The 26998-nt window shown below is 49.5% G+C and overlaps 1 protein-coding gene across 1 annotated transcript in view; it reads right to left on the reverse strand.

Moving 5' to 3' along the window:
• LOC146859437 (adenylate cyclase type 10-like) overlaps window positions 1-26998 on the reverse strand; it is a 357025-nt gene that overhangs the window by 35052 nt on the left and 294975 nt on the right. The window contains exon 5 of the mRNA XM_085646984.1: window positions 17538-17726. Coding sequence (XP_085503110.1) covers window positions 17538-17726 — 189 coding nt within the window. The remainder of the gene's footprint in view (window positions 1-17537; window positions 17727-26998) is intronic.

Consider the following 26998-nt stretch of genomic DNA (forward strand, 5'->3'; position numbering starts at 1 on the left):
CGACAGGGGGACCAATTTCATATCCACATATATGAAATCCCTGTGGAAGGAGTGTGGGGTAACTTACAAGTTCACCACTCCTTACCATCCCCAAGGAAATGGGTTGGTTGAGAGATTCAACCGAACCCTCAAAGGCATGATCATGGGCCTGGACGGTCCAATGAGGCGTAAGTGGGACGTCCTCTTGCCATGCCTGCTCTTCGCTTACCGAGAGGTGCCGCAGAAGTCTCTAGGGTTCAGCCCCTTTGAGCTTCTGTATGGTCACCCGGTAAGAGGACCTCTGAGTTTGGTAAAGGAAGGCTGGGAGCAATCTCCCAGGAAACCTCCCCAGAATGTATATAGTTACATGCTGGCCTTCCGAAACCAGACTCGGCGTTTCAGGCAACTTGCTGAGGCAAATCTGGAAGCCAGCCAGGAGGAGATGAAGCGGTGGTACGACCGGAATGCCACTCTGGTAGAGCTTCAACCTGGACAAAAGGTGTGGGTCTTGGCCCCAGTGGAGCCGTGTGCACTTCAGGATAATTGGACAGGTCCATTTGAGGTTGTGGAGCGCAAAAGTCCTATCACCTACTTGGTGGACATGCAGACTCCCAGGAACCCTTTGAGGGTCCTTCATGTTAACCGCCTTAAGCCCCACTTAGAGAGGACCGAAGTGGGCATGCTGCTGGCCACTGATGATGGAATGGAAGAGGAGACCGAGCCTCTTCCTGACCTCTTAGTGGCCTCTGAGAAAGATGGGTCAGTGGATGGAGTTAACCTCTCACCCACCCTGACGCCCGAACAACAGGAAGATTGCCGCCACTTGCTGGGACAGTTTTCCGACCGATTCTCCCTGGTTCCTGGTGTCACAGATTGGTGCGTCCATGATGTGGACACAGGAGACAGCTTACCTGTAAAGCACAAGGCTTACAGGGTAACTGACAGGGTCAGAACTTGCATTAAGGAGGAGGTCTCCAAAATGCTTGCGCTAGGGGTGGTTGAGTCCTCCAGCAGTCCTTGGTCCAGCCCCGTGGTCTTGGTCCCCAAAGCTGCTGCGCCGGGAGCCACACCTGAACTCCGGTTCTGTGTGGACTACAGAGGACTCAATTCAGTAACGAAGACTGACGCGCACCCCATCCCCAGAGCTGACGAGCTCATTGATCGGCTGGGGGCTGCCCGGTTCCTCAGCACGTTTGATTTAACGTCTGGGTACTGGCAGATCGCCTTGACCGATGGGGCCAAAGAGAGGTCCGCATTCTCTACCCCAGATGGGCACTTCCAGTTCCGAGTCATGCCATTTGGGATGAAGAATGCCCCTGCCACCTTTCAGAGGTTGGTCAACCAGGTACTGGTTGGGCTGGATGCGTTCAGTGCCGCCTACCTGGATGACATCGCAGTGTTCAGTGCCACCTGGCCCGAACACCTGCGCCACCTTTGGGAAGTGTTGATGGCTCTGCGCCGAGCAGGCCTCACGATCAAGGCAAGCAAGTGCCAGATCGGGCAGGGTTCCGTGGTGTACTTGGGACACCAAGTGGGGAGTGGCAAGGTGGCACCCTTGCAACCCAAAATTGAGACCATCCTGGCTTGGGAACCCCCCAAGACGCAGACCGCAGTGAGGGCCTTCCTGGGGCTCACTGGGTACTACAGGAGGTTTGTCAAGGGCTATGGAACGATCGTTGCCCCCTTGACAGAGCTGACTTCCAAGAAGCAGCCCAGGAACGTGATTTGGACTGACACCTGTCAGAAAGCTTTCGACACCCTGAAGACTGCCATGTGCACGGCGCCCGTGCTCTTGGCCCCTGACTTCTCCAAGGAATTCCTAGTACAGACAGACGCTTCAGAGCATGGTGTAGGGGCTGTTCTCTCGCAGATGACTGAGGAGGGCTGGGACCAACCCGTAGCCTTCATCAGTAGGAGGTTACTTCCACGGGAAAGTAGGTGGAGTGCAATTGAGCGAGAAGCATTTGCTGTGGTCTGGGCGCTGAAGAAGCTAAGACCCTACTTGTTTGGGTCTCACTTCCGGGTTCAGACGGACCACAGGCCCCTCAGATGGTTGATGCAAATGAGGGGTGAGAACCCGAAGCTGTTGAGGTGGTCCATCTCCCTACAGGGTATGGACTTTACGGTGGAACACCGTCCTCGTACAGATCACGCCAACGCTGACAGTCTGTCCAGGTATTTCCGCCTTAGTGACGAGGAACCCCCTGGGCAAGGGTAGTTCTCCCCACATTTCAGCTGGAGGGGACACGTGTTAGACCTGGCACCTTGGCGTGAGTTTCCCTTCCACTTTTTGATGATGTGCCTCGACTGTTTTGCTGGTGTTGTCCGCTCAGGGCACTGCGCCACGGCTAATCCGTGCCGCAGTGCAAGTGCTCCCTAGGTAAAGTGTACCTGTAATTGATGTTCATGATTGGTTTATTGGATTCACTGTCAGTCCCCAGTAAAGTGCACCAGGGGTGCCAGGGCTTGTGAATGCCAATGCTGCTGGTGGGCTTGCAGCGCTGGTTCCGCCACCCACGGAAGCGGACTTGTAAAGTGTGTCAAGGGTCTGCCACCGCAGACCCTGTGCGCGGTCTGGGACCGTCGCGCTGACTGCGCAAGTGCCCCCACTTGCCAGTCCCTAAACCTTCCCTTACCTACATATTAGCCACCCCTCTGGTAGGCCCAAGGGCAGGGTGCATTGTAGGCATAAGGTAGGACATGCCCTGATGTGTGTGGCATGTCTTAGTAGTGAATTACAGCCATTTCCGTTCTTCACTATTGAAGGCTACCTGCTCTCCATAGGCCAGGATGGGCTGCCGGGATCACGCCAACGCTGTGACCCCAGTGGACTCAGAGAGCATGGTAGAAGTGTCAAGTTTAGTATGCCTGAACTCAGAATAATAAAATACTTCTTGTAGCCAAGTTTATTTTAATATCCTGGGTTTGTAAATACTACTTTTAGAAAGTTAGTATTTACTGACCTGCCCATCTCAGTCCGCCTCTGCTGTGTGTGTGTGTTCTGCCTAGCAACAGTAAGGAGCAGGGTTGGGGAATCCCCAGAGACAGGTTGGCTGCCAGGTGGTGGGTAGGGAGATGACACCAGGATGGGTGGGAGGAGTACACCTTGACTCTTGAATAGACCTGTGCTCTGCCACCACAAAGCCGGCGCCGCCCCCTGTGGGGCGGCTGATGTCTCTGCCCTGCTGCTGAAAGGAAAGAGCAGAGTCACCATAACAAAGTGCTCGAGAACTGGACTGAGCCAGGCCCAGGCCCCCTGGCGCTAAAGAACAAAAGAATCATGGTATAAAAGTAGGAGCCTGGCTCCTAAGAAATCAGAATCCTGTTTACCACAAAGAACCTCTGCCCGACTAGAAGGAGAAGAAGACGCTGGAGGAGCTGGCCTGCTGCTTGCCTTGCTGAGAAAGGAGAGGAAGAGACTTACTGAAAAGACGTTGCTACTTTGTGCTTGAACATTCTCCAAGGGCTTGATCTGAGCTTGCCCCCTGAACTGAACCCCACGACCAGTGGGTTCTCTGTGCTTTTGCTCGTCCTCCAATTCGAGCCGTGTGTGCATCCCGCTGGAAAGAGACTGCGCCCCTCATCGCCCCTCCTAGGGCCGTGACACTCAGAAGCTTGCCTGCCTCAAACCCGTGAGAGCCCCGCTCCGTCCCGAGCCGCTCTCTGTCCCCGGGCCAGGCCGCCTGCATCCCTGTCACCGCCTGCTACTGGAGCGCACTGACCGCGCTATCACCCCTCCCGCCGGAAGCCGTCCGACGACTGTGATCTACGCCGGGTCATCCAGCTGCACTGACCGTGCCCTGTGACCCCGCTTCGCTATCCCCGGACATCTCAGGCCACGCCGCCCCCGCTGTGGAGACCCCCCTGCACCGCCGTGCTAAAGGGTCGCTGGCCGCGCCTGCCTACTTGCCCACACCTGCTGATTGAGGACCCAAGAACACTTCCGAAGCTGAGAGTCGCACCGACCTGTGCCGACTCTCCACATCACGAAAGAAGTTCCAGTATCGGGCTCGGGGCCCGCAACGACTTATTTCCCCGTTCGCAGGAGCCGATCGCTGTGAGTACTGGAACCACAAGTAACATTTGCAAGAGACTACAGAGTCTCCATTTGAAGCTACGAACAAAGAACATTTGCCTGCTTTACAACCTGGTGGCATAGCGAAAACGTTATTGGTCTTGTGATAAGTCTGCTGAGATATATATACCCATTTTTACATAAAGAAGCGTATTTTTCTACATATCCAAGTCTGGTGTCCGTTTCTGGGGGGATTGATGTATTTACTGTGTGTATGATTGTAAGTGCTTAACCAACAACGCCTGAGGAATCGCCTTGGCTGCTCACGCCACGCACCTAGAGGGTGAGCAAGGGTCATTCGCAAGGGGTTATCCTGCGCCCTGACGTGGAGGAGAGGGTTCCTGCTTGACACAAGGGCAACCTTGCGCCAACCAGAGATCCCCGACTCTAACACTGGACATGTTCTCCACGGGGCTGTGCAACACAGCTCAATATAGAACATGCCAAGGGCGCATGATGGTTTGGCCGGCCCCAAAGGGCCAGCCAAACCGTCATGTGCACTTAGAGGAGTGCAAACCACACCTCCCTGCTCTGGTGTCACAGAGCGCAGCCCCACACCGACTTCCGCATAGAAAAATACAATGATAATAACGTCCTGTTATCATTTTATTTTATTTTTTGCACTGTTGAAACAGTAATGGGGCAACGCTCCTCCGCCCTAGCAAAGGAGCTGCCACTGATCACAGCCCAATTTTATAAGACATTTAGCCCCGACTTGGTGCCTCATGTGACCCACCTTTTTAATCAAATAGCAGAAGGGAAGGCTGTCACGCACTCGATGAGTGAGGCCCTCATGACCTTCATACCAAAGACTGAGGCAGTGGCAGACTCCTGTATTAACTTGACAAAATCCCACCGGCTTCATTTGACCTTGTCTGATGTAGGGATGGACACATCAGCGAAAGAGACTCCTTTTCAATGGGTGAAAAAGATCCCAGATATCTGGGAATTCAAATTCCTCGCTGTCTGCCCTATATTAGGCTAACTATCCCCCACTTCTACAACAACTGAAAACCGATCTTAAGTGGTGGGCGTCCATGTATATCTAATGGCTCGATCGCATACATGCTGGCAAGGTCACAGTGTTGCCAAACTTCCTATACCTTTTCCAAGCCCTCCCTATTGCCCTAAGCTGAGATTTCTTTCCCACGTTGAAAACCTTGAGCACACGCTTTATACGGCAGAAGGGGGGTCCCGTTTGCCCTTTACATTGCTTAAGCGGTTGAAGGCAGAATGGGGCCTAGCCTTATCAGACTTTCACCTTTATTATCAGACAGCCCAACCCGAGTTATCTCTGAATCAGACAAGCATTGGCTGCACATGGACAGGGCAATAGTAGGCAGCGTCATATGGTATGTCCTCTGGAAGCCAAAAGATGAACACCCACCAAATGTGTATCTGAGCACCCCCACTAGAATGACCCTTCACATAAGGTACAAGATAGATCGGACAGCCAAGTGAACATCATTCCCATCCCCGTTTACGCCAATCTATTAAAAACCAGCATTCCCACCGGAACTGCAAACTGGTCCATTGGATGTATGGCAAGAAGGGAACTGCCTTACTCGGATCTTTTCCACTATTGGGATATCCTGACCTTTGAAAACTGTCAGAGCAACTTCCATCCCCCCAACACCGAACACTTCCATTATATGCAACTGAAACATTGGGCATTCCTCTCAGAGGTTAGAGAAGCGGCTACTAGAGACCTCACACCCATAGAACAATGTGTAAAAAGGACGAGCTCCTCCAGGGGAACCATTCCTTTTTATACAACCTACTACTGCCAACAAAACACACTACACAGCCAAGACACATCACCTTTAAGGAACACACCCTAGGGAAAGACATAGCTGAAGAGAAGGCGAAGACACTTTGGAAAGATATTTTAAAAAGTAACCATTCACTTGGCACGAGAGAAGCGCATTAGGAAATACTCTACGACTGGTACTCATACCCCACCAAATTGACATATTTTCCTAATACCTCTGAGCTATGGAGAGGCGGTGGCCTTTTTGGGAACTTCCGTCACATTTGGTGGGACTGCACTACAATTCGGCCATTCTTGGCGGAAATCTTGGTGCAAATCAAAGTGGTAGTCAGCAACCAATCTCAGAAGCCCTCGAGTTCACTCTATTTGGTATACATGATGATTGCCTGAAGCACCAAACTAAAAGTGAAAGGGCAATAATGTGGCTGTGCTTGGGAGCGGCAAAACTAGTGATAGCAGCAGCATGGGAAAAGAGAGAAGCTTCAGCACTGGCCCAGTGGCATGCAGGATCATGGCAAGCCCTGGCAATGGAAAGGATGGACGAGATCATTAGAGATCATTTCAAAAATGTTGAATACTCTCGGGGACCTTTGGTAACCTATCTCTTCGAGGGCCTCCCGCTAGTAGCCTGTGCCTCACGTAACCTCAGAGCTGGGCTTTTCAACAAGTACACTACTCTAGTCCTCAGCAATTTTAAAATGTAGAAAATACACCCATGTCACCATAGTTGTTAAGTTTTTCCTTTTCCTTTATACGCCTGTTCTTTATTGTTTACTAGACAGTTGAAGAGAAGGGGAGGGGGCGGGGATCTAAGTTGAATCCAGGAGGGAGCCTAACGTTTACCATGCTGTATGGAGAAAGAAATCTAACAATGCACTGGGAAAGTATACGCAAGATCTCAATTGTCTGTTACAAACTGTGTTATATTATGGCGTGTTATTAAAAATTTAAGAGGTGAGTTCTAACATGTCTGCTACTCCTTGTATTGTACATAAATCTAATAAAAAAGAAGTTTGAGGAAAAAAACAAAGGTAAAAGTGACGTTGTAGTTAGGTATGATAATAATATTTTACTTTGCATTAAAAAGAACCCTAAAAATGCATGGTAAGGTTTAAGGCATGTTATAGTTAGGTGAAAATTTCAGTTAAAATACTGTTTTAAACAAACAAAACCACTGAAACTCACCAGACATAGTTATCTCAAGTAACTATAACTGGTGCCCTACAGTAACTATCACTCGAACCATCACCATGTATAGTGTTGTTATCAATTATAGTATTTCAGATGTCATCAGGGATATAGTCAATGCAGTCATGTGAGTAATATAATATGTGAGGGTGCAAACAGTACATAGCGAGGGTGTTAGATATAGTTAATTTAGGGCATTGCCTTAATTTTCTGTTTTACTGCAGTGAAGGGCCGTTGTTGATCCTGTACCTGCCGGGTATAGTCAGACAAGTTACTTACCTTCAGTAATGCCTTATCTGGTAGAAATATGATCTAGTCCAGGCATCAGACTGGATTGGCAAGATTTTTCTTTGAGCAATATCCCTGCGCACCTGTAGGTGGCATCATTGGCGTGGTCCGCACTGAAAGTGACGTCCGTTTAATCTATAAAGGCACCACGTTGGTGCGCTGATGTCAGTTTCTTTTCATGATTTTCCACGCCAGAATGAAAGAGCCATGGAGAATACTGACATTTGTGTGTTTTAAAGAAACTAGGGCCCTGAAAGGGAACAGCCCTGACCCTAGAAACTTGTCAGCAACACAGGGAGGATGGGGGGTTGGTAAGGAATCAACTGCTATAGCATGTCTCTGCCAGATAGAGACATCTAGCCGCAGATTCCTTACCTTTGAATAGATACCCAAGCAAAGCCATCCCCGGAGAAGGGATTGTGGACAAAGTTAGACTAGGAAATCCTGCAGAACGCAATGGCCAAAACGGCCATCCCTGCGAACTTGAATATCCAGGCAGAAATGTCTGGTGAACGTGTGCAGTAAAGCCCACATTGCTGCCAGATTGATGTCCAAGACTGGTATTCTACGTTGCAAAGCAGTGGTAGCAGCCTTAGCTCTGGTGGAATAAGCCTTCGGGAGGCTGCTTTTTGGCCGAGGCACAGCAAATTTTGATACAGAGGACGACCCACTGGGAGATAGTCCTCTCCTGCACTGCACAACCATTCTTCGCTCCAACGTACCCAACAAAGAGTTATTCGTCCACCCAGAACTCTTTTGTGCAGTCAAGGTACGACAAAGTTCCTATTGGATCTAGGTGGTGGAGTCGCTCCTGTTCTATCGAGGGATGCAGAGGAGTGTAGAAATTGAGCAAGGTAACCGATTGCCCCACATAAAATTGAGTTACCACTTTCAGAAAGAAAGTGGCCTTAGTGCGAAGCACCCATTTGTCAGGGAATATTTCTAGAAATGGGGGGGTTTGACGATAGAACCTGCAACTCGCTCACCCTCCTGGAAGATGTAATTGCTACTAATAGGCTGTTTTGATGGTGAGCAGCCAAAGGGGGCATTTTTGCAGGGGCAGGGGCTCGAAAGGAGCACACATTAGAAAAGTGAGAAACAAGTTAAGGTCCCACTGAGGCATAATGAAAAGGGCAGGAAGGAACATATGTACAAGGCCTTTAAAAAATCTATGTACAACAGGTGACTTCAATAGGGAGGGTTGGTCTGGCAGCCTCAGGAAGGCAGACAAAGCCGAAAGATATCCTTTCAAGGTGCACAGAGCAGAGCCCTGCTGGGCAAGGGACAACATAAAAAGCAAACTATCAGAAAGTGAAGCAGAAAGAGGGTCAATGGACTTTTCTGCACCATATATAGCAACTTTGTTCCATCTGCAGGGGTATACTGTCTTAATGAAGAGATTGTTATAAACAAAGAGAGAGTGGCCCCACTATCCAAGAGACAGGGTACCATATACAGATAATGTATTAAAAAAGAATTTCTCTTGGATCACAATATCAACAATAATCCACACTCAATCATTCAAGGATTGTTCAAATACCCGCAGTGAACTATCAAATCAGGACCCAAAAATCAAATATAAAGCTTTTTTCAGTATGTTACAAAAGCACATTTATTTCAAAACAATTTTGATCATGTAAGACACAATTCATAAATACAATAATATTTCAAAAGTTTAAAAAATCTCATAGACACGAAGTTTGAACTTAAATGAACATACACACGAGAGACAAACACAAGTGACAACCTTAAATCACCATAACCAAGTTAATTCGAATGAATCAATGTTACTGAAGTCTGTGAATTCTTTTGTGATTAGACTTAATGGAGGGATGCCTGGCTGCCAGAATTACATTGCAGACTTCAGGAGGAATGTTTAAAGCTATCAACTGTCGCCGCTCAATCTCCATGCAAGAAGGTGCAGAGTTGACAGGTTCGAGTGGAGGACCCTCTGCTGCTGCTGTGAAAGAAGGTCCTCCCAAAAGAGCAACCTGATCGGACAATCAATGCTTGTCTGTAGAAGTTCAGGATACCAGACTCTCCGTGCCCCAGCCCGGAGCCACAAGGAGACTTTGGCTTGGTTGTTCCTGATCTTCTTGAGAACTCTGGGCAGGAGTGGTATGGGCGTAAAAGCATACAGGAGGCCAGAGCTCCACTTGAGACAAAAAGTGTCTCTGAGCGACAGTCGCCTTGGAAACTCCGGTGTGCGAAACTGTTGACATTGCACATTCTCTGCGGAGGCAACCAGATCTAACCAAGGCTCCCCCACTGCTGAAAGAGGCCTTGTGCAACCTCCGGATGGAGCAGCCATTCGTGATCCGCTAGACATTGACAGCTGAGTTCGTATGCCCTGGTGTTCAGAGAACCTGCCAGGTGTTGAACCACCGGGGAAATGCCCTGCTGGTCCAGCCATGTCCAGAAATATAGGGCCTCTTAACAAAGAGTCCATGAGCCCACTCTGCCCTGTTTGCTGCAGTTCCACTTGCCAGTGGTATTGTCTGTGAACACCTGGACTAGCCTTCCTCTGATGGAAGGTAGGAAGGGTTTCAAAGCTGATCGGATCATTTGGAGCTCCACAGTGGCGTAGCTAGAGCTTCTGCCGCCCGGGGCTATCCCTCAGATTGCCGCCCATGGCAGGTAGCGGGGGGAGGGGGGTGCTGGGGGAAAAGGACGGCGAACAGGGGGGTCGAATTGGCAGTGTTTAAGTTACGACACCACTCTCTGCTCCTCTGCAGGTGAAAGCAAAGGTCGGAGCGGAGGTGCTGCGTGCCCAACACTAACCTCACTATACCTGAATATACAATGTAAGAGCTTTAGAATATTGACAAGTGTGCCTGTGCAAAGAGGGCATGAAATAGCTGAGACTGGGTCATAAATTCAAAGATGTTCTCAACAGGGGCTCCAAAATACGTTCGGCCCCAGGCCCCCAAAATCCTTAAGATGTCCCTGTTCTTATTCGCTTTTCTCAGACCAGGAGGGGTAACAGTATGCTTTCATTTGGAAGTGCTTCTAGTCAACCACTGCCAGGGAAGAAGTACGCTGGGTACATGTTATGGGGTTATCGTGACCTCTGAATGTTTTCTGGTTTTCTTGCCCTCCTGTAGGGGTGTTAGGTGATCTACATTATTTTTTGTAGGAGGGAGGCGTGGGCGTCTGGCCTGTGTGCTTGTACTCTGTTTGTATGCTCACAACAAGGGTGGGGATGTCGTCTTGACATTAGGTATGTTCGAGGAGGGCGACCCAGCGCCCAACCCACTGAGAAGCGCAATCTCATTTGGATGATACTACTGCCCTAGAGGGGTTTTATTAGCACTTCTGATCACAACTTGTTATTGGATATGGAATTATTTACAAAAGCACTTTTTTACTATACCATGCCACTTATGGTATGGGAGCTTAAAATTCATACTCGGTGCAAGCAGAGGGAGTCCCCACTGAGAGGACTATATGTGCTAGCATTGTCTTTATGCAGGCACATGGGTCATTTCAGGCAAGAGAGGCATGTATTTCCAGCTGTTCAGGTCATGTTCCAGTTCCAGGGATCAGTGTGCTGTAAATGAGTGGCCTGCAAGGGCCGCATAATGCCACCGTGTATACAAAGTACTGTTAGGATGGATTTTCTCAGCATTTTAATGTGAAGCATCAGAAGAGAACACCTCTTTGGCCACAGGCCAATGGGCTTTTAGAACGTTTCATGAGTACTCTCAAGAGAACTATGATCTTACAACCTTAAGCACACGCAAACAATTTAAATGATAGTACAGTATGTAATCAACAACAGTATTATTTCTGTGGTTTTATTGTTTTCGGCCCACTGGCCTCTTCTTTTAAGCCTTAGCCAACACGTGTTTGGTCGTCAAAGGGTGTAACCCTACGACTTTGTCAGGGCTAAAAAACAGAAAACAATTCCAATTGTAATGCTACATGTCATTCCAAATCAGTCCCACACCCATTTTCTGGTGACATAGGTGTATTGTTAACATATTCCAATACCATTTGTGACATGTCAGTGGAAACCCATGCGCATTTTCTCACAAAACCCGTTTGATTGACTTGTTTCAGACGATGCTTCAGTATCCCACAGTAGTCCAACACATCACATCATTATCCAAACGTAATGTTTCCAATAATATACATGCAAAGTTAACGTTAGCATACGACATACTGCGCAGTTGAATTGTCCATCATACTTGTGGGGCAAGATAATATATTTTTCAAATTGCCCCATCATTTAAACCCTGTGAAGTGTGACCTTAAAACTAAGCAGCAGTGAAGTGCACTCCCTGTCATCCAACGTGTAATATCCCACTCCCGTAGGGTCCCGACCAAAATCCATAAAATAACAGTCCAGAAAAGCGGTACGTCCTAGGTCACTCCTGTACGGAGAATGTGAAAGGTCACCATATGATTTTAACAAGTCTATCACATCTCTAATATGACAACCAGTGACTACTGCCCACCTGCACTGACGGTTATAGTCCCAAAACGGAGCATGTAAATATCCACCGTTATCACCTGAGTAAATATAAATATTCCGCATTAGTTTCCACCTCGAATCTACATAACCATCCAACCCATAACTGATCCACCGTGTCACTCACCGATTCTTAATTGACTTGAAGAAATGGAAGATTGTGACCACTAAATCAACACATCATGACAATTAAACAACTGGCCAAATTCTCGTGAATTCTGATCAAAAGCTCTACGAGTAGCCTGCAGTGCTCTTCTAAGCCATCGCACCCTGGTCTCAGAAAGGAGAGCGTCGGTCCAGCCATGACCCATGTGCTCTTATTAAAGGCAAACCCAATAATGCAGTAAAAACACAGGCGGTGACTCGAAACAAGGAGACGTTGGGAAAATATGATTGTCTGGTCGCCACTAGAAGTGGAGAATCTACAGGTAGGGACGATGGTGAGGGTGGTGGGGGGCTCCTCAGCAGACAGACAGTGTCCCACACGAGGCCTCCAGACACAACCCTTCTGCATAGGCTCACACATTATCTGGAGCTCACTTCTACAAGTAGGCAGGACGCCTGCTACCTGGGACTTCAGGAACAGTTATGGACTCCAGATCAGATCAACACATCCCAGGTGTGTCTCATGACCCGACACTGTTTCCAGGCTGAGACTCAACACAGTAACCCACGTTTCTAAGGACGGGGTAGCCACCTAAAGGGAAGGGCCCTGCAACCATCACGGGGTCCCCAAACCCTAGGGTGCTGGGTATTTCGGATCCGGTTCCACTGAGCTATCTACATGAAACATAGCTCTGTGATCCGTATGCTACATGTTCTTTGCAACAGGCATAATAACTCTCTGCGCTATGATGAGTCAAACCTGCCACAGCAGGTACATTAACCACCTGAATTATCTTTACATGTTTGTTGCCTGAGAACGCTCAGACACACACACGAAGCTCTGCAGCAGGTGCTTTAACACCCATGAGTTATTTCTAAACACAGCGCCCAATAATCCCCCTCCCCAATCCCCCGACACTGCTCTGAAGCCCTCTCTGTGGGCAGGTCCTGATAAATGAGGCATGCTTCAATTTCAAGACAATACCTGCCATTAAGCAAATTGAGAAAAGGCAAAATGTAAGTCATTAATAAAATCTGGCCGAGCCACTGGTGTAACAAAGGCCCCCACAACACCAACAAATGCAAATGTTTTTCAATAAAGCCGGATCAAACCAGCGGAACGTCATTTGGGACATGGTCATTACCAGCACAAAGCGTTTATTTTATTGTAAATAAACTCACTCAGTGTCAACCATGCCTCGTCGCTTGAATACACGCCCCGTCGTCTGCCGCCGTCACATCCTTGACATCATCAAGCCGGCCTCGATAATCATACACCACAGACCAGTGACCACCCATCGACGACTAATGACAGGTGCTCTGCACTGCACGAACAAAAAACGCACTGGTTCCAATGTGCTTAAAACACACTTTTAATGACTTTATTTAGGTATCTCTGTGGCAAATCTTCCTGTACTCTCCAGACTCGAGAGCATGTGGTGGTGGCGCACGTCACTGCTACGCTTTCAGCGCAGGGGTGGGGCTGGCCAAAAATGATTCCCAGAGCCATCATTGGTAGCGCTTTCGCGCGCTACTAGATTGATGGCTCTGGGACCCACATACGTGGCGGCCACCGGCCGCGCAGTACTGATGGCCTATGACGGCGGCCTTTATAACTTATTTGGGAACACCGTGTCACTGTCCGCAAATAAATTATAAAGGGCCGCCGCCATGGGCCATTAGTGCCGTCTGGCTGCCGCCCCGAAAATAGTGCCGCCTGGGGCAGACCGCCCCCACCGCCCCCCCCTAGCTACGCCGGTGGAGCTCCAGCATGCTGATGTGGAGTCTGGATTCCGCAGGAGACCAGCGTCCTCTGATCTCCACCTCTCCCAGATGGCCGCCCCATCCCAGAAGTGCTGCATCTGTCACTACTGTGAGATCTGGTTGGGGAAGGGAGAGGGGGGGTCTGCCTCTGACCTAATTGCAATTCTTCAGCCAGCACTACAGGTTTTGGACAGTTCTCTCCGAGATCTGGACAATGACAGAGAGATTCCTCTGATGGTGCGCCCACTAGAACTTCTGGTCCCACTGTAGAGCCTGCATAAGCCATCTAGCATGTGGCTTAACAGGTAGAGCAGCCAGCTTTGAAACTGGGGAACTGCAAATCACTTAATCTCCCTGTGCCTAAAATAAATGTGTCCATCTCTAATGCCACTTGTGCTCATGTAAAGCGCTCTGATACCTTCAGGTCAAGTTTGAGCTATATAAAAGTGCAAAAAAAAAGCATCACTAGCAGAATGCAAGAGGCCATGAGCCCCCGCAGCCTCAGAGTAATTTTCACCAAAATCCAGGATAGAGGCTGAAACATTGGTATCATAGCCTGAATATCCTGAACTCGCCATTTGAGAGCATAAGCCTGAAATTGCACTGTATCCATAACGGCTTCAATGAAAGGGAGCATCTGAGACGGAGTCGGGTGTGACTTTGACACGTTGATAGTAAACCCTAGCGAATGCTGAAGATTTGCTGTAGTTTGGAGGTGGGAGACGACAGCCTGGGGTGAGCCTGGTTTCAGCAGACAGTTGTAGATAGAGTAAGACTGGCATCCCTGATCTTCGCAGATGAGATGCAACCACCACCATCACTTTGGTGAACATAAGAGAGGTGCTGCTAGGGCCAAAAGGGAGCACAGTGAACTAAAAATGCTTGTGACCTACTACAAACCATAGGAAGCATCGATGGGAGGCAGGACGGGAATGTGGAAATAGGTGTCCTGAAAGTCCAACGCTATTATCCAGTCTCCTGGGTTTAGGGCAGACAGGAACTGAGCTCGAGTGAGCATCGTGACTTTTTGTAGCTGACCAGCAAGGTCTGTGGGACTATCCATCAAGGGTAAGTCAGAGCCAGCCCTCAGCATGCAGAAGAGCCAGCGGGAATTGATGGAACCCACTCGAAGACCCTCCGGCTGCAGGCACAGGGAGTCACAGGAAAGCCTCAGCAGCACACAGGAGATGAAGGTCCACAATGCAGAGAATGCAGGCAGGACATCATTTTTGAAGCTGTACAATGCTTGAGGCTGGAGCTACCGAAGCTTGAAGATCTTTTATGAATATAGCCAACAAGCCTTGGCAACGGCAAACAGACGCGGTGCACAGAGAGGCGGTTCACGTCGGCTGGAGAGGGATTACAGTCACCCAAGTTGCATGGAAGATTGGTCAGGCTTCTTGAGAACCAACCTGCAGAGCTGAGTTACAGTGTTGCAGAGCTGGGCAATGTCTGAGGGCCAACAGGATCAGCAAACTAGTCGTCGACGAAGAGGTGCCTGCAGATGCAGAGAAGTGACTCCTTATCTTCAAGGGAGATTCCTTCCTGCTTGGAGGCAGGCAGAGTCCTTGAAGAATTGGAGGATACATGGCCTCGGATTTGCAGAACTTGAAGAAGCACAGAGACAAAGATGCAGCAAGAATCTTCCCACCGGAAGTAGTCTTGACATTATTCCTGGCTCGAAGAAACAGCAGAGTTCCAGTGTCCACTAGCAAAAGAGTCTTTAAACAGTCTTCAGATGACAGTCGCCTCTTGAAGTTGTTTTCCAGATGAATCTGAGGACCCACCCTCAGGGGGGCCCTTAAGTAACCCAAAAAGGGAAAGGGCCTCTTCTGTGCTGACCCACTTATCAGGATGTCAGGAATGCTACTCAGCTGGCCTAGTCAGTGAGATGCTCCCATGATTCAACATGGCAGAATCATGTGGCTAACTGGTGAAGCTCCGGGCACTTCCTAGGGAGGAGCTGAACAGGACACTCCCTTGTCCTGTGTGCAGTTTTGCACCAGAGCAGGAGCCAAGTGCTCCTGAACTGGACAAAACTGGTTTATGCAAGGTGGGCACCAAATATGCCCTTTAATGCCATCTGGTGGCGCTCGGAAGTGCCCCCACCTCACCAAATTCTAAAGTAGAGGTAGTCACACCTCTCCTTCACAGGAAGTCCTTTGTCAGTTCCCCCTGCCCGAATTGAGCTCATCAGCAGGGGGGCAGAACACTGTCTAGGGTCTGCAGCAGCGCGGGCTGGCAGACAGACCCTGTAAGGCTATACAGGTAGTTATTGGAGGTCCTCTAAGGAGCCCCAGTACGTGGTATCATGCAACTAACAGTGGAATCGGAATAGCTGCATTATTCTAACATGTCTGTTAAGAAACATGATCAGGTCCAGGCAGCCATTATTTAGTTGGATATCTCGACTTGCCAGTGTCCAGTACATACCTTAAATGGCTGACCCACACTTGCAAAGCCCAGAGACGTATAGGTTAAAAGTGCAGTGACTGGGATATGAGGAAAGGAATATATCTGAAGTGAAAGGTGCAAGCACCATTTCATGCAGAATGCAATGGCAGCTCTGCAGACATAGTTTGCATGGGTTCCCATGGGTGGCTTAATACATGCTGCAGCCAATGGAAGACCTCTGGTGTGCCAATGCCCTGGGTACCTCAGTACCATATACTAGGGACTTACAATGATACCTCAGTATGCCAATTGTGGGGTGTACTAAGTACTTACCGTGGAATTTAGAGGAGAGAGCACTGCACTAGGGTCCTGGTTAGAAGGATCCCAGTGAACTGTAGTCAAAACACACTGACACCAACGCAAAAGGTGGGTGTATCTATGCCAAAAAGATCCTACTTTCCTACAGTCACATTAACCTTGCCCATGGCAACAAGCCAGCTGCTGTTGCTTCAGGGAGCAATACACACAACTTCAGGGAGCATCGTCCAAAAGTGGAATCAGCTCACCAAGGGCAGGGAGCCGCATCTGCTGGATGAGGCAGACAGTCCCCACGGAATCCCAGTAAGGTTGACATGTAAGGTTAATATGTGGAGACTGTGACTAAAAAAACTTCAGGTACCCACCAGAATGTGTTCCTCTGTCAGTTGTCCGAGAGCCTGCCGGTGGAAACTTTTGCTTCCACCCAGCCACCCATTGGTGACTACCAGTTACCTCAGCCACATTGGGGGTAACAATGGCAGGCTCCTTTCAGTAGTCTTCTAAGCTCAGTGTCATGCTAACCATGCGCTCAGCTGATACAGGGATCCTGCACACTTCTTTCAGGAACCCCCAGGCTCTTAAGCACATACCCAGTCTTTGACCTTAACATAGCCTGGAGATGCTAACAATGTCTAGTCCTCTTGGGAGCTGCACATTTCAAATATTCTCAATCAGACTGCCTTGCCTCAGGACATCTCAATTGACAGCACATCATTTAGCTCACCTCACCATATGCATCATCCAGTGGTCCAGTAGTGCTTCCCTCTCTAGGCCACCTCACAGAAGAACCTTCAGCTCTGGGGCCCTCGACCCATCTGACTGCAGCAGGAGCAACATCCAGAACGTTTCACAAGTTGTTATATCCCCGGACCAGAGATTGAGAACCAGTGCTCTAGGCTATCTACCCATTCCTGCAAGCTGTGGCTACCAAATTGTGACAACTTTGATGGGTTGTGGAATTGGAATATAGTGCCAAACTACATTATCCTTGTAGTTCTTCTATAATAAGTAACTCAGAATTGTAATACCGACTGTTCTGTGTGTACAATTGTAATAATTTGTAACTTTGAAAATGAGCCCTGAATGAACAAAATGCGACCTCTTATTTCCTACTTCTTGGGGAAGTGGATCTTTGAAGCCACTTATGAACTGGAAACGCCATCCTTAAGCCAGCAACTTACATTATTCAGCTTTATCCAGGTTTCTTCTTGTTTGTTCTCATGCTTCCTACATGACTCCAAAGCCTTCTGGACAACCTGTGCCGCTGCCAGCTCCCTTCCAGTGAGCATGAAGACAAACGCTTTTAGGTGTAAGGCCCTGTCGAAGAACAGCGGGGTTGTAACGCAGAGAGACATGAAGGTATCTAGGTGCTAGAGGAGGAAAAAGGGACAATTAGTTCCAACTATCCACAAACAATAGAAGCCACCAATGCCACAACCTAAAGAAGATTGAAGCCAGGAGAAGATGAAAGCCAGCATTGCCCCAGTGCAAGAAACTGAAGCCAGGAGAAGACAAAAGCCATCAATGCCCCAGCACAAGGAAGTAAAACTAGAAGACGAATGTCAATAATGCCACAGCCTAAAAGATGAAGATGAAAGCCAAGAATGTTACTACATCATGATGCACAAGCATTCCACAAACCAGCTGCTTCTCAAATCACTTGCAAACACAGGCCCAGATTTACCAAGGTTTTGCATCGGGCTGTCCCACTTTTGTGGTGCAGCCTCTACGCAAAATCCATGTTGGGATTTGCCAGGCCATGAATATGAAGAATTGCGTAGGATCGTATTACAATATTAGTGCAGGCAGCGCAAAGCGCTGGTTTGTGTTACCTTGCCTCAGGGATGTGTTACATAGGTGGGGAATGGGTGTTCCTGTGCATACACCCTTGTATTTGTGACACAAACCTATATTTACTATTGTCACTAAACATGGGTTCGCGTCACAATGGTGTGGCTATTCTAAGCTGGTGTGCCAAAATATCTTTATTTCTCCTCATTACTTCCTGTTTGCATGTGTGCTACATTCTGCAGCACACCTCTCTCAAGGATGACTGCATCTGGCTCTGTGCCTGTGTCTTGTCTCTGGACAGAGCTCCGCTGCCCTTGGCAGCTTTGAGCTGTACAAATACCTCTCTCAAGGATGACTGCATCCGGCTCTGTGCCTGTGTCTTGTATCTGCACAACGCTCCGCTGCCCTTGAATAGCTTTGAGCTGTACAAATACCTCTCTCAAGGATGACTGCATCTGGCTCTGTGCCTGTGTCTTGTCTCTGGACAGAGCTCCGCTGCCCTTGGCTAGATTTGAGCTGTACAAATACCTCTCTCAAGGATGACTGCATCTGGTTCTGTGCCTGTGTCTTGTCTCTGCACTGCGCTCCACTGCCCTTGGCTAGGTTTGAGCTGTACAAATACCTCTCTCAAGGATGACTGCATCTGGCTCTGTGCCTGTGTCTTGTCTCTGGACAGAGCTCCGCTGCCCTTGGCAGCTTTGAGCTGTACAAATACCTCTCTCAAGGATGACTGCATCCGGCTCTGTGCCTGTGTCTTGTCTCTGCACAACGCTCCGCTGCCCTTGAATAGCTTTTAGCTGTACAAATACCTCTCTCAAGGATGACTGCATCTGGCTCTGTTTCTCCGTCTTGTCTCTGCACAGCGCTCCACTGCCCCTGGCTAGGTTTGAGCTGTACAAATACCTCTCTCAAGGATGACTGCATCCAGCTCTGTGCCTGTGTCTTGTCTCTGCACAGCACTCCACTGCCCTTGGCTAGGTTTGAGCTGTACAAATACCTCTCTCAAGGATGACTGCATCCGGCTCTGTGCCTGTGTCTTGTCTCTGCACAGCGCTCCACTGCCCTTGGCTAGGTTTGAGCTGTACAAATACCTCTCTCAAGGATGACTGCATCCGGCTCTGTGCCTGTGTCTTGTCTCTGCACAACGCTCCGCTGCCCTTGAATAGCTTTGAGCTGTACAAATACCTCTCTCAAGGATGACTGCATCCAGCTCTGTGCCTGTGTCTTGTCTCTGCACAGCGCTCCACTGCCCTTGGCTAGCTTTGAGCTGTACAAATACCTCTCTCAAGGATGACTGCATCCAGCTCTGTGCCTGTGTCTTGTCTGCACAGCGCTCCACTGCCCTTGGCTAGATTTGAGCTGTACAAATACCTCTCTCAAGGATGACTGCATCCAGCTCTGTGCCTGTGTCTTGTCTCTGCACAGCTCTCCACTGCCCTTGGCTAGCTTTGAGCTGTACAAATACCTCTCTCAAGAATGACTGCATCCAGCTCTGTGCCTGTGTCTTGTCTCTGCACAGCGCTCCACTGCCCTTGGCTAGCTTTGAGCTGTACAAATACCTCTCTCAAGGATGACTGCATCCAGCTCTGTGCCTGTGTCTTGTCTCTGCACTGCGCTCCGCTGCCCTTGGCTAGGTTTGAGCTGTACAAATACCTCTCTCAAAGATGACTGCATCCGGCTCTCTGACTTGTCTCTGCACAGCGCTCCGCTGCCCTGGGCTAGGTTTGAGCTGCACAAATACCTCTCTCAAAGATTACTGCATCAAGCTCTGTTCCTCTGTCTTGTCTCTGCACAGCGCTCCGCTGCCCTTGGCTAGGTTTGAGCTGTACAAATACCTCTCTCAAAGATGACTGCATCCGGCTCTCTGACTTGTCTCTGCACAGCGCTCCGCTGCCCTTGGCTAGGTTTGAGCTGTACAAATACCTCTCTCAATGATTACTGCATCAAGCTCTGTTCCTCTGTCTTGTCTCTGCACAGCGCTCCGCTGCCCTTGGCTAGGTTTGAGCTGTACAAATACCTCTCTCAAGGATGACTGCATCTGGCTCTGTTCCTCTGTCTTGTCTCTGCACAGCGCTCCACTGCCCTTGGCTAGGTTTGAGCTGTACAAATACCTCTCTCAAGGATGACTGCATCCAGCTCTGTGCCTGTGTCTTGTCTCTGCACAGCGCTCCACTGCCCTTGGCTAGGTTTGAGCTGTACAAATACCTCTCTCAAGGATGACTGCATCCGGCTCTGTGCCTGTGTCTTGTCTCTGCACAACGCTCCGCTGCCCTTGAATAGCTTTGAGCTGTACAAATACCTCTCTCAAGGATGACTGCATCCAGCTCTGTGCCTGTGCCTTGTCTCTGCACAGCGCTCCACTGCCCTTGGCTAGCTTTGAGCTGTACAAATACCTCTCTCAAGGATGACTGCATCCAGCTCTGTGCCTGTGTCTTGTCTCTGCACAGCGCTCCACTGCCCTTGGCTAGCTTTGAGCTGTACAAATACCTCTCTAAAGGATGACTGCATCCAGCTCTGTGCCTGTGTCTTGTCTCTGCACAGCGCTCCGCTGCCCTTGGCTAGGTTTGAGCTGTACAAATACCTCTCTCAAAGATGACTGCATCCGGCTCTCGGTCTTGTCTCTGCACAGCGCTCTGCTGCCCTTGGCTAGCTTTGAGCTGTACAAATACCTCTCTCAAAGATGACTGCATCTGGCTCTGTTCCTGTGTCTTGTCTCTGCACAGCGCTCCACTGCCCTTGGCTAGCTTTGAGCTGTACAAATACCTCTCTCAAGGATGACTGCATCCGGCTCTGTGCCTGTGTCTTGTCTCTGCACAACACTCCGCTGCCCTTGAATAGCTTTGAGCTGTACAAATACCTCTCTCAAGGATGACTGCATCCAGCTCTGTGCCTGTGTCTTGTCTCTGCACAGCGCTCCACTGCCCTTGGCTAGATTTGAGCTGTACAAATACCTCTCTCAAGGATGACTGCATCTGGCTCTGTTCCTCTGTCTTGTCTCTGCACAGCACTCCACTGCCCTTGGCTAGGTTTGAGCTGTACAAATACCTCTCTCAAGGATGACTGCATCCAGCTCTGTGCCTGTGTCTTGTCTCTGCACAGCGCTCCACTGCCCTTGGCTAGGTTTGAGCTGTACAAATACCTCTCTCAAGGATGACTGCATCCGGCTCTGTGCCTGTGTCTTGTCTCTGCACAACGCTCCGCTGCCCTTGAATAGCTTTGAGCTGTACAAATACCTCTCTCAAGGATGACTGCATCCAGCTCTGTGCCTGTGTCTTGTCTCTGCACAGCGCTCCACTGCCCTTGGCTAGCTTTGAGCTGTACAAATACCTCTCTCAAGGATGACTGCATCCAGCTCTGTGCCTGTGTCTTGTCTCTGCACAGCGCTCCACTGCCCTTGGCTAGATTTGAGCTGTACAAATACCTCTCTCAAGGATGACTGCATCCAGCTCTGTGCCTGTATCTTGTCTCTGCACAGCGCTCCACTGCCCTTGGCTAGCTTTGAGCTGTACAAATACCTCTCTCAAGGATGACTGCATCCAGCTCTGTGCCTGTGTCTTGTCTCTGCACAGCGCTCCACTGCCCTTGGCTAGCTTTGAGCTGTACAAATACCTCTCTCAAGGATGACTGCATCCAGCTCTGTGCCTGTGTCTTGTCTCTGCACAGCGCTCCGCTGCCCTTGGCTAGGTTTGAGCTGTACAAATACCTCTCTCAAAGATGACTGCATCCGGCTCTCTGTCTTGTCTCTGCACAGCGCTCCGCTGCCCTTGGGTCTTGTCTCTGCACAGCGCTCCGCTGCCCTTGGCTAGCTTTGAGCTGTACAAATACCTCTCTCAAAGATGACTGCATCTGGCTCTGTTCCTGTGTCTTGTCACTGCACAGCACTCCACTGCCCTTGGCTAGCTTTGAGCTGTACAAATACCTCTCTCAAGGATGACTGCATCCGGCTCTGTGCCTGTGTCTTGTCTCTGCACAACGCTCTGCTGCCCTTGAATAGCTTTGAGCTGTACAAATACCTTTCTCAAGGATGACTGCATCCAGCTCTGTGCCTGTGTCTTGTCTCTGCACAGCTCTCCGCTGCCCTTGGCTAGATTTGAGCTGTACAAATACCTCTCTCAAGGATGACTGCATCTGGCTCTGTTCCTCTGTCTTGTCTCTGCACAGCGCTCCACTGCCCTTGGCTAGGTTTGAGCTGTACAAATACCTCTCTCAAGGATGACTGCATCCAGCTCTGTGCGTGTGTCTTGTCTCTGCACAGCGCTCCACTGCCCTTGGCTAGGTTTGAGCTGTACAAATACCTCTCTCAAGGATGACTGCATCCGGCTCTGTGCCTGTGTCTTGTCTCTGCACAACGCTCCGCTGCCCTTGAATAGCTTTGAGCTGTACAAATACCTCTCTCAAGGATGACTGCATCCGGCTCTGTGCCTGTGTCTTGTCTCTGCACAGCGCTCCGCTGCCCTTGGCTAGCTTTGAGTTGTACAAATACCTCTCTCAAGGATGACTGCATCCAGCTCTGTGCCTGTGTCTTGTCTCTGCACAGCGCTCCACTGCCCTTGGCTAGCTTTGAGCTGTACAAATACCTCTCTCAAGGATGACTGCATCCAGCTCTGTGCCTGTCTCTTGTCTCTGCACAGCGCTCCACTGCCCTTGGCTAGCTTTGAGCTGTACAAATATCTCTCTCAAGGATGACTGCATCCAGCTCTGTGCCTGTGTCTTTTCTCTGCACAGCGCTCCGCTGCTCTTGGCTAGGTTTGAGCTGTACAAATACCTCTCTCAAAGATGACTGCATCCGGCTCTCTGTCTTGTCTCTGCACAGCGCTCCGCTGCCCTTGGCTAGCTTTGAGCTGTACAAATACCTCTCTCAAAGATGACTGCATCTGGCTCTGTTCCTGTGTCTTGTCTCTGCACAGCGCTCCACTGCCCTTGGCTAGCTTTGAGCTGTACACATACCACTGTCAAAGATGACTGCATCCGGCTCTGTGCCTGTGTCTTGTCTCTGAACAGCGCTCCACTGCCCTTGGCTAGCTTTGAGCTGTACACATACCACTGTCAAAGATGACTGCATCCAGCTCTGTGCCTGTGTCTTGTCTCTGCACAGCGCTCCGCTGCTCTTGGCTAGGTTTGAGCTGTACAAATACCTCTCTCAAAGATGACTGCATCTGGCTCTCTGTCTTGTCTCTGCACAGCGCTCCGCTGCCCTTGGCTAGGTTTGAGCTGTACAAATAACTCTCTCAAAGATGATTGTATCTGGCTCTGTTCCTCTGTCTTGTCTCTGCACAGCGCTCCGCTGCCCTTGGCTAGGTTTGAGCTGTACAAATACCTCTCTCAAAGATAACTGCATCCGGCTCTCTGACTTGTCTCTGCACAGCGCTCTGCTGCCCTTGGCTAGGTTTGAGCTGTACAAATACCTCTCTCAAAGATTACTGCATCAAGCTCTGTTCCTCTGTCTTGTCTCTGCACAGCGCTCCGCTGCCCTTGGCTGGGTTTGAGCTGTACAAATACCTCTCTCAAAGATGACTGCATCCGGCTCTCTGACTTGTCTCTGCACAGCGCTCCGCTGCCCTTGGCTAGGTTTGAGCTGTACAAATATCCCACACATACACACACTGGATGCTAAAGCCAGGAGGAGGCTAAGCCCAGCAATGCATGATTCAGAAATGAATGTAGCTTGTGAGGGGGGATCTCCATCCTCTAAATAGTTCTTGGATCACAACAGCATGATGCTCCAACACACAGTTGCTGTGTGGTACTTACAACCTGTCTCAATGAGTGCTTCAGTATCTTCGGCTATTACCACCTACAGGTACCTGCAAGCAGAGATTGAGGAGGAATACACTACCCCTTTAAAAACATAGTATGTAGAGATTATCAAAGATGAGTTTTTCATGCTCCCCAACAGCCTTCCATTGGATAACAAGCAGACTCATGGTAATGTCTACAAATCACTCTCAACTTGTGGAACCAGATTACCCGCAGTGCCCTTGCCACATAGTACAGAAGTGTTAGCTCAAGCCAGGCTTCAAGCGATCAATTCTCTCTCCTGTTTTGGACCACCATGTCCTTTGTGGCTAGGCACAGAGAAGCTTTGCCAGGCAGCTCACACTTGCTCAGTGCCTGAGAGCAACAGCTGACCTTTCCACCCTCCAGGTCTTGTTTTCCCCTCCTTTCTTTTCAACATTCTCTCTACAAGGAGAAGAACAAAGCCAGTAATTTTGACTATAATCATTAAGTGTACCCACAAAAATTAGGATACCCCATACATCATTCAACATAATCATGATGATGATATGAGATTTATAAAGTGCACAGATACTCTCAGGAGTCTCCCGGCGCTGGATCTAATGAATGCACCATTCTGAAAACCAAGCACAAGATGGGAGTTAATTTTCTTACAAAATCCCTATATTTCCCAACCTTTTAGTTTGAAGCTTTGCAGAGTAAACCATTCATAAGTATTGAAAAGCCACATTCAAAGCACAGACTCATGAGGAGGCAGCACTAGCCACTGCCATGGTACTTTCTAGGATTGACTCTTGCATTTTGTTAAGCATTGGGACTCCACTACATGCTCCCACCCATTTGTGATGGATGCAGGGTAACGCAGTGACACTGCCCTGCTATGGCCGAGTGGGGGACCACGTCATTCCTGGCAACTTGAGGACCCTTCACTGGCTGGCTGTGTCGGCTAGACTGACATTTAGGCGTAGGGAAGGGTGGGACTACGTCAGTCCTGATATGGCCCGCCTTCACTGGCTGGCTGTGTCGGCTAGTCTGACATTTAGGCGTAGGGAAGGGTGGGACTACGTCAGTCCTGATATGGCCCGCCTTCACTGGCTGGCTGTGTCAGCTAGTCTGACATTTAGGCGTAGGGAAGGGTGGGATTACGTCAGTCCTGGTATAGTCCGCCTTCACTGGCTGGCTGTGTCGGCTAGTCTGATATTTAGTTGAAGGGAGCACATGGCAGCACGTCAGTCCTAACAAGGCCCGCCTTCAATGTCCACCTCTGTCAGCTAGACTGGAGCTTAGGTGTAGGGAAGGGCGGGCCTCAGTCAGTCCTGACAAGGCCCACAGTCAGTGGCTGGCTGTGGCTGCTAAAGGCCCTTATAATGGCAGATAAAGCAACCCTGAATGCAGGGCTTCAAAACACTAGGCTGGACAGAACCTGTTTTCTGATGCTACTCTCAATATTCAGCTGCTCAGTGTGAGCTACTGAAGCATTAACTGGGAGTTAAACAAAGTATGTACTCCCACAAAGTTACTGATGCAGCGCCTTGGAGAAGATTACAGTCAATGTGAAACTTTGGGCTTACTCTTGGTAGATATTCATGCATTACAATTTATATAGACTAAACCTACAGGCAAAGCAATAAGGCGCTCTAGGTTTGAAGACGATAAAAGATTTTCTACAGCAACCATGGACTTTTACATACTTGAATTACATACTTACACTTCACACAAATGCTGCTGTATTGCATTTCACATGTTTAGGCCCAAGGAGATTATGCAATGTGTCCAGAATGACCGCTTGCAGTCAGGTGCCAAAGCCTGTAGTAGAGACCAGAGACCCAGGATCCACAATCAGCAGCTCGGCTAGTAGACCACATCTTCTCCCAGCGTGCAGCACCAAGGCACCATGCTTTTCCGAAGAGTAATGTGAGTGAAGTACTTGAGCAGTACCAAACTGACATTAAACCCAAGAAGCGGGAGGGCAGGACTTTGGTGGGACCAAGAATGGATGCTCTCCGAGCTTCATGAGCCTCTGCTGGGTCCTGGCTCTAAGGGAGGTGAACCAGGTTCATTTGTGTGATCTCTGTTGAGGAGTCTTGGAATTCAGAGCAAGGGTGGTTATTCCATCTAAATGGCACGGAAGCCTGTGGCAGAAGCGAATATAGCAGTGATGTTGCCATCCCTCAGGATCACCTTGAGGGTACCCGTCACATACCAGGCACTGTAAGAGCAGTACCCCCAGTCACAGGCAGCAGGTGTCACTGTTCGGGCAGTACCCCCAACCACAGCCAGCAGCTGTGTCATGAATTCCTGTCATGCGAGGGGAAGAAAACGGTAACCAGCGAAAACGGACTACATCTCCCAGGATGCTTAGCGGTTGAGAGGTTAGGTAAACAGGAGAGCTGTTACATAACTCAAGGAAAACACGCCCTTATGTAAACAGGAGAGCTGTTACATAACTCAAGGAAAACACGCCCTTATGTAAACAGGAGAGCTGTTACATAACTCAAGGAAAACACGCCCTTATGTAAACAGGAGAGCTGTTACATAACTCAAGGAAAACACGCCCATATGTAAACAGGAGAGCTGTTACATAACTCAAGGAAAACACGCCCTATAAAGGGAGGAACCGGGAGGTACAACGCTGTCGGATATTGTGTTTACACCGACGTACCTGCTTCGTGAAGAGCAGTGTTCCGGAGTGGTGCTCCAGTAAGGCAAGAACGGAGGTAGGTCGAGTCGTTACTCCCTGGGCCGTGTCTTGCCCCATCGTCACCTGTGAAGGACCCGGAAGCTCTACCGGTCAACCATTGAGCTTCGCTTTTTGACTCGGCTGAGTCAAAGCGCAGTGGCGCTTTTGCTGGTTGGAGTCGTAACTCCCAGCCAGACCAGAGATACAGGGACTGCCAGCTGTAACGCACACCAGGAGGTGTTTGCCGCGTTACAGACTCGGAAGTCCACAGGATCGATCGAGCGGCTGCTCTCGGTTCAGTCTTCTTGCTTTTTGATTGGGGTATCGGTGACGCATCACCAGGAGGTGACTCCACGTCCCGGTGCAGTCTGAGGAAGAGGTTGAGCGGCTGCTCCCTTCAGGTAGAGACCCCGGCTGGGTGTTTCCCTGACTCCT

Source organism: Triturus cristatus, chromosome 3_2, assembly GCF_964204655.1.
Source record: "Triturus cristatus chromosome 3_2, aTriCri1.1, whole genome shotgun sequence".
NCBI lineage: Eukaryota > Metazoa > Chordata > Amphibia > Caudata > Salamandridae > Triturus > Triturus cristatus.